The sequence below is a fragment of the Tachysurus fulvidraco genome, chromosome 11 (assembly GCF_022655615.1).
Source record: "Tachysurus fulvidraco isolate hzauxx_2018 chromosome 11, HZAU_PFXX_2.0, whole genome shotgun sequence".
Lineage (NCBI taxonomy): Eukaryota > Metazoa > Chordata > Actinopteri > Siluriformes > Bagridae > Tachysurus > Tachysurus fulvidraco.
Genome location: NC_062528.1, coordinates 25,412,235 through 25,419,734, shown reverse-complemented (window position 1 = coordinate 25,419,734; position 7,500 = coordinate 25,412,235). Strand labels below are relative to the sequence as shown.

General features: G+C 48.2%; 1 protein-coding gene across 1 annotated transcript in view; it reads right to left on the bottom strand.

Moving 5' to 3' along the window:
• chd7 (chromodomain helicase DNA binding protein 7) overlaps positions 1-7,500 on the bottom strand; it is a 57,781-nt gene that overhangs the window by 23,231 nt on the left and 27,050 nt on the right. Inside the window, exons 4-11 of the mRNA XM_047820455.1 lie at positions 6,361-6,416; positions 5,850-5,964; positions 2,659-2,742; positions 2,395-2,532; positions 2,130-2,251; positions 1,268-1,511; positions 802-978; positions 287-430 (exon numbers count right to left, since the gene is read on the bottom strand). Coding sequence (XP_047676411.1) covers positions 287-430; positions 802-978; positions 1,268-1,511; positions 2,130-2,251; positions 2,395-2,532; positions 2,659-2,742; positions 5,850-5,964; positions 6,361-6,416 — 1,080 coding nt within the window. The remainder of the gene's footprint in view (positions 1-286; positions 431-801; positions 979-1,267; positions 1,512-2,129; positions 2,252-2,394; positions 2,533-2,658; positions 2,743-5,849; positions 5,965-6,360; positions 6,417-7,500) is intronic.

Below are 7,500 nucleotides of genomic sequence, written 5' to 3'. Positions count from 1 at the left end.
GAGAGAGAGATACAGAGAGATACAGAGAGAGACTCACGTCAGGTTCCCCCTAACAGACCGTTACTGCATTACTCAGTGTTGTTATCTACATTAAATTCTGTATTGTGATTATTGTTGTTTTTGTTTACAGCAGCTACAAATCACACGTTTATTTTAATTAAAAAATGTTAATCTGTTCATTCTATACTAATGTGTTCATAGCCATTCACATGCCACAAGGTGTGTGTGTGTGTGTGTGTGTGTGTGTGTGTGTGTGTGTGTGAGAGAGAAGGTGCTCATGTTGTACCTGTTCTTCAGTTTTGAGGTCACCAAACTCCTGCATGAAGGTGGACTCTGAGGGAAAGCGGCTCGGCTCCAGGAAGTTCAGCAGGCTGAAGAGTTCCTCTACAGTGTTCTGCAGTGGGGTTCCTGTTAGGAGAACCTTGTGTTCCTGTAGAAGGTGAAGAAATAAGGTCCTTTAATGTCCCACAGTCACACCGTTAAGGTTAGCGTCTATAAGCGTTCCTCTTCGGTTTCACATTCTCCTTGTTTTACTTTATAATTATTATTGTAGTTACATTTTAGGACAAATGCTACAGGAACTAAAGCACAGAGTGAGATGGTTTAGGGGCTGGGATTCTGCTCTGAGGAGCTCACTAGAGTCCATTACATGGAATTTAACAAAACATCTCTAATTAAACATCACTTGCTGATGTCATTAGTACACACACACACTACTGTATATATAAAAGCTACCAGCTACTGAAGTGTGTTGTATGATAACTTGAGACCCCCCACATAATGTCAGTATAAAACACACACCATATCCAGGAGCTTGAGACCCTCGAGCAGTTTACAGTTCCTGTTCTTCAACCTGTGAGCTTCATCGATGATCACACAGCGCCACGGGACGCTGCGAAGCTCTGGACAGTCTGTCAGGATCATCTCAAATGTTGTGATGATGGCGTGGAATTTATAGGCGCCCTTTATAACACGACCCTGACAACAGGAACACACACACACACACACACACACACACACACACACACACACACACACACACATTACAATACAAAATAAAGCTCTAAAATCTATAATGGATAAAAGCTACTAAATAAAAACTAACAAGTACAATTCTTTAATCCAATATAGCACATAATAAAACTAATAAAATTCTACTCAGTATTAAAAGCATTAGATATAATCAGTACACACACACACACACAAGTAGAGGTGAGATCAGACTGTACATGTGTGTTACACACAGTAATAGAGATGGTGAAGGTACCTGAGTGTCTCTGTAGTTCATCTCGTAGGCCTGGATGGTCCTGCGACTGGCCTGACTGCCGTGATACACCACCACATTGAGCTCGGTCCATGTTCTGAACTCTCGCTCCCAATTAGGAATAGTGGAGAGTGGAGCAATGACCAGGAAGGGTCCATGGATCCCCTTTAGGTAGATCTCGTACAGGAACGTGATGGACTGCACCGTCTTCCCCAAACCCATCTCATCTGCCAGGATACAGTTCCGTCTGAAAGGCACCAGAACCATTATAAATACAGCACAAAACTTCACCTCACACAGTGACGTATTACAATGGGCCGTGTGTCTGATTTGCCTGCAGCCTCCTCTAACTGACGGCAAGCTAAAAGTCTTATGTAAAGGCAAAAAAAATAAATAAGTAAAAGGAACAAAGTAAGTAATATTATACTAGATAAGGAGAAATTAAAGTTAGCTTATTAGAAACTACATCATACCCAACAAGCACTCGAGTTTAAGTGGAGTGATAAAACATTTAACTTGTAGACAGAATGGTAGCTGAGTTCAGCTCTACTTCTACTCATTATCTGATTAGTGTTTGGGTTCAATTCATTATGTTTTATTATTATTATATACACACAGCTCCAGAGTCCTAACTTTATTTACAGTTGAACACTTAAACAGATTAACACAGAGTGAGGAGTTAAATCTGAATATCTGTTAGAAACATGCATGTGTGTGTGTATGAGTGTGTGTGCCTGAGAGTGTGTGCGTTCACGCGTGAGTGCGAGTGAGTGTGTGTGCGTTTGTGTTTGCGTGTGTGTGAGTATGTGTGCCTGAGTGTGTGCGTGTTTTGCGTGTGTGTGAGAGAGAGGAGTTGAATACATACGTGTTGTACCAGTTGAACAGCAGCCAGTTGACTCCCTCTAGCTGGTATTCCCTGAGTGCGTTGCTGTTTTTATATTCGCGGGAACTCTCGGATTTCTGCCAGTCACTAGCCGGAGGTCGCTCCTGTTTCCAATAAAACAAATTACACTCAGTGGTTTCTCCTGAACCGCAGGAACGTGGCACATTTCCCTTTTACTCAGCACTCATTCAGCTAGAGGGAAATAAATGAAAGAACAGACAGACAGACAGACAGACGGCCGTCTCACCACTCGCTTCAGCTGAGGCTCGCGACTCATCACTTGCTCAAACTCCTCGATCTTCCCTGCATCAATGTCAACCTTCAACTCCCACGTGCTGTCTTCGTATGGTAAGGAACACCACTTCACCAGGTACAGACTTACTGGCTACACACACACACACACACACACACACACACACACACACACACACACAAACACGGTTGGGTTTTAAAGTGGCTGTAACAAGTGATTCTACACTCTATTACAAAGAGAAATAAAATGCAGACACACCTCTCCATTTTCATCTGTACTCTCAGAAACATCTAGAACTCGATCCACCTCCACGTAATCAGGGTTAAACGGCTCATCGTCCATCTGAGATAAAAAAGTCAGACACGTTTCAACTGAGACGAACACACACACGATAAAAACAGCAGCTTCGTCCCCAAGGTCAGAGGTCAACATGGCAGCTCACATCAGTGGTACAGAACACACAGCACGTCTTACTGTATTTACACATGAACTTTACAGGTGAGTGTTATGGAGAACATGGACATGTCCCTCAGTGGTTCTCCTCATCTGTAGCTTTCATACTTCACTTCAGTCTTCACAAAATCTCAATGCTGTCTTCTAAGACATCAAATGCAGTATATGAAACTCTTAGCATTAGTTTCTGTGTGTGTGCGTGCGTATGTGTGCGCGTTTTTGTGTGCGTGCGTGTATGTGTGCGCGTTTTTGTGTGTGTGCGCGTTTGTGTGTGTGTGCGTGCGTGTATGTGTGCGCGTTTTTGTGTGTGTGCGCGTTTGTGTGTGTGCGCGTTTGTGTGTGTGTGCGCGTTTTTGTGTGTGTGCGTGCGTGTTTGTGTGCGTGCGTGTTTGTGTGCGTGCGTGTTTGTGTGCGTGCGTGTTTGTGTGCGCGTGCGTGTTTGTGTGCGCGTGCGTGTTTGTGTGCGCGTGCGTGTTTGTGTGCGCGTGCGTGTTTGTGTGCGCGTGCGTGTTTGTGTGCGCGTGCGTGTATGTGCGCGTGCGTGTATGTGCGCGTGCGTGTTTGTGCGCGTGCGTGTTTGTGCGCGTGCGTGTTTGTGCGCGTGCGTGTTTGTGCGCGTGCGTGTTTGTGTGCGCGTGCGTGTTTGTGTGCGCGTGCGTGTTTGTGTGCGCGTGCGTGTATGTGTGCGCGTTTTTGTGTGCGCGTGCGTGTATGTGTGCGCGTTTTTGTGTGCGCGTGCGTGTATGTGTGCGCGTTTTTGTGTGCGCGTGCGTGTATGTGTGCGCGTTTTTGTGTGCGCGTGCGTGTATGTGTGCGCGTTTTTGTGCGCGCGTGCGTGTATGTGTGCGCGTTTTTGTGCGCGCGTGCGTGTATGTGTGCGCGTTTGTGTGCGCGCGTGCGTGTATGTGTGCGTGCGTGTATGTGTGCGCGTTTTTGTGTGCGCGTGCGTGTATGTGTGCGCGTTTTTGTGTGCGCGTGCGTATGTGTGCGCGTTTTTGTGTGCGCGTGCGTGTATGTGTGCGCGTTTTTGTGTGCGCGTGCGTGTATGTGTGCGCGTGTTTGTGTGCGTGCGTGTATGTGTGCGTGTTTGTGTGCGCGTGCGTGTTTGTGTGCGCGTGCGTGTATGTGTGCGCGTTTTTGTGTGCGTGCGTGTATGTGTGCGCGTTTTTGTGTGCGCGTGCGTTTGTGTGCGCGTTTTTGTGTGCGTGCGTGTATGTGTGCGTGTTTTTGTGTGCGTGCGTGTATGTGTGCGCGTTTTTGTGTGCGTGCGTGTATGTGTGCGCGTTTTTGTGTGCGTGCGTGTATGTGTGCGCGTTTTTGTGTGCGTGCGTGTTTGTGTGCGCGTTTTTGTGTGTGCGTGCGTTTGTGTGCGCGTTTTTGTGTGCGTTTGTGTATGTGTGCGCGTTTTTGTGTGCGCGTGCGTGTTTGTGTGCGCGTTTTTGTGTGCGTGCGTGTTTGTGTGCGCGTTTTTGTGTGCGTCTGTGTGCGCATGTGCGTTTGTGTGCGCATGTGCGTTTGTGTGCGTCTGTGTGCGCGCGTGCGTCTGTGTGCGCGCGTGCGTGCGTCTGTGTGCGCATGTGCGTTTGTGTGCGTTTGTGTGCGCATGTGCGTTTGTGTGCGCATGTGCGTTTGTGTGCGCATGTGCGTTTGTGTGCGTCTGTGTGCGCGCGTGCGTCTGTGTGCGCGCGTGCGTCTGTGTGTGCGTTTTTGTGTGCGCGTGCGTGTTTGTGTGCGCGTTTTTGTGTGCGTGCGTGTTTGTGTGCGCGTTTTTGTGTGCGTCTGTGTGCGCATGTGCGTTTGTGTGCGCATGTGCGTTTGTGTGCGTCTGTGTGCGCGCGTGCGTCTGTGTGCGCGCGTGCGTGCGTCTGTGTGCGCATGTGCGTTTGTGTGCGCATGTGCGTTTGTGTGCGCGTTTTTGTGTGCGTCTGTGTGCGCATGTGCGTTTGTGTGCGCATGTGCGTTTGTGTGCGCATGTGCGTTTGTGTGCGTCTGTGTGCGCGCGTGCGTCTGTGTGCGCGTGCCTGTGTGTGTGTGCGCGTGCCTGTGTGTGTGTGCGCGTGCCTGTGTGTGTGTGCGCGTGCCTGTGTGTGTGTGCGCGTGCCTGTGTGTGTGTGCGCGTGTCTGTGTGTGTGTGCGCGCGTGCCTGTGTGTGTGAGTGCCTGTGTGTGTGTGTGCGCGCGTGCCTGTGTGTGTGTGTGTGTGTGTGTGTGCGTGCCTGTGTGTGTGTGTGTGCGCGTGCCTGTGTGTGTGCGTGCCTGTGTGTGTGTGTGTGTGTGTGTGCGCGCGTGCCTGTGTGTGTGTGCGCGTGCCTGTGTGTGTGTGTGCGCGTGCCTGTGTGTGTGAGTGCCTGTGTGTGTGTGTGTGCGCGCGTGCCTGTGTGTGTGTGTGTGCGTGCCTGTGTGTGTGTGTGTGCGTGCCTGTGTGTGTGTGTGTGCGTGCCTGTGTGTGTGTGTGTGCGCGTGCCTGTGTGTGTGTGTGTGCGCGTGCCTGTGTGTGTGCGTGCCTGTGTGTGTGTGTGTGTGTGTGTGCGCGCGTGCCTGTGTGTGTGTGTGTGAGAGAAACAGAAAGGCTTCCATGTTTTATTGGTAATGTTCTCGATAATTATGACATGTTTTGTGAACAGTAAAAGAGGTGATGTGTTTAATATAAATATATTTAACACTAACTACCCCGGAGTCGTCTACAGAACACCACACTTACATGCCCCAGACACCTGACTTACACCACACACACACTACACCCAGCCACACACACACTGCTGTTGTCTCATACTAAAGCATGATGTAGCTGATACACACACTCACACTGTGGCATTTCATTTCAGCCCAATTCCTTTAGTGTGAGGAATGTAAAAGCTGGGGTCATAAAGAGGGGCATTTTACTACCTACACATAAGGCATCATAAAGTCCCTTCACACAGCCTCCATCATCAGCACCAGCTGTAAAACTGGGATAAAAACAAAATGGTGGTGCTGCAGGAAGTGGAGTTCACTGACCTCGGTGAGGAAGTTGTTATGCGCCTGTTTGGCTTTATAGCGCTTCACTTTCTGGTGGATTCTCTTATCCTTCTCCAGCTCCTCGAGATCAGCCCAGCGACAGTGCAGGTAGGAGCTACACACACACACACACACACACACACACACACACGAATGAGATATAAACGATGGAATTATATTGCAATGTGTGAGAAATATGACAATAAAATTATTCATCAAAAATTAACTAGATAATTGTGACCACAAACATTTTATATAACGACATGAATTACAATAAATATAATAAAATTAACTTTCTAAACAAATACATTTGAATAATTAAAACATGCCTGTGTTTCTCTCTTACTCTATAAATACATCCCTTATACAAACACACACACACACACACACACACACACACACAAGGGATAGATATTATATATATTTATGTCCTCTGACTAAATCCTGTTGGTTTGACATTAAATATGTGAGTAATGTTGCAGGAAGGAGACATCAGTACAGTGACACTCACAAACTCTTGAACTTGACATAAAATTCCTCAAACTCCACTTCCTGTCCCGACTCCAGCTGCAGGGAGAGAGAGAGGGGGAGGGAGGGAGGGGGGGGGGAGAGAGGGGGGGGGAGAGAGAGTGTGAGAGAGAGAGTGTGAGACAGAGAGAGACAGAGAGAGAGAGTGTGAGAGAGAGAGTGTGAGACAGAGAGAGTGAGAGAGAGAGAGAGAGAGTGTGTGAGAGAGAGAGAGAGTGTGTGAGAGAGAGAGAGAGACAGAGAGAGAGAGAGACAGACAGAGAGAGTGTGAGACAGAGAGAGAGAGAGTGTGAGACAGAGAGAGAGAGTAAGACAGAGAGAGACAGAGAGAGAGAGTAAGACAGAGAGAGAGAGAGAGAGACAGAGAGAGAGACACACACACACACACACACACACACACAGATTGATTGAGCTGTAATGTGCTTGGGGTGCTCAGTATTTGCTTAACTTTCCACTTTCAGTTCAGCAGAGCTACAAATCACGACTGGGGGAAAAACACCACCACCACCACCACCACCAGCAGCAGCAGCAGCCATGTGTTTATCACGCAGCACGTTTTCCTCCAACAACACGTGAACAAGTTCTGCTTTTCTGGCATGCACACATGTTCCCCCTCCCCCACAGACGGCAGCAGAGAGAAAGAAAGAAGGAAAGAGTGTGTGTGTGTGTGTGTGTGTGTGTGTTTTGTATGCACAGCAGGCGGGGTAGGGGGTGGTTGTGGGGGGTAGAAGTAGTGAGTCATGAATCAGTTCATCCCCTTGCACCACACACAGGGAGCTGACCCACGCCTGGCCTACTGCCAAAACCACAGCTCCACTTCAGACACCAGAACCTGCCATTTCCCCGGGAGGGAACCCATTCACAGCCACGCTACTGAGAACTACACACGTGCCTCACTGCTCTATTACTGCACTGTGTGTGTGTGTGTGTGTGTGTGTGTGTGTGTGTGTGTGTGTGTGTGTGTGAGTGTGAGTGTGAGTGTGTGTGTGTGTGTGTGTGTGTGTGTGTGTGTGTGTGTAAGAGAAATAACATTTAGCAGAGGATTTTAATGTGACTTACAAATCAAGAAATACAAACAGTGTAATACTAAAAGTTAGCATACAGAACAGAATGGGAGAATGTA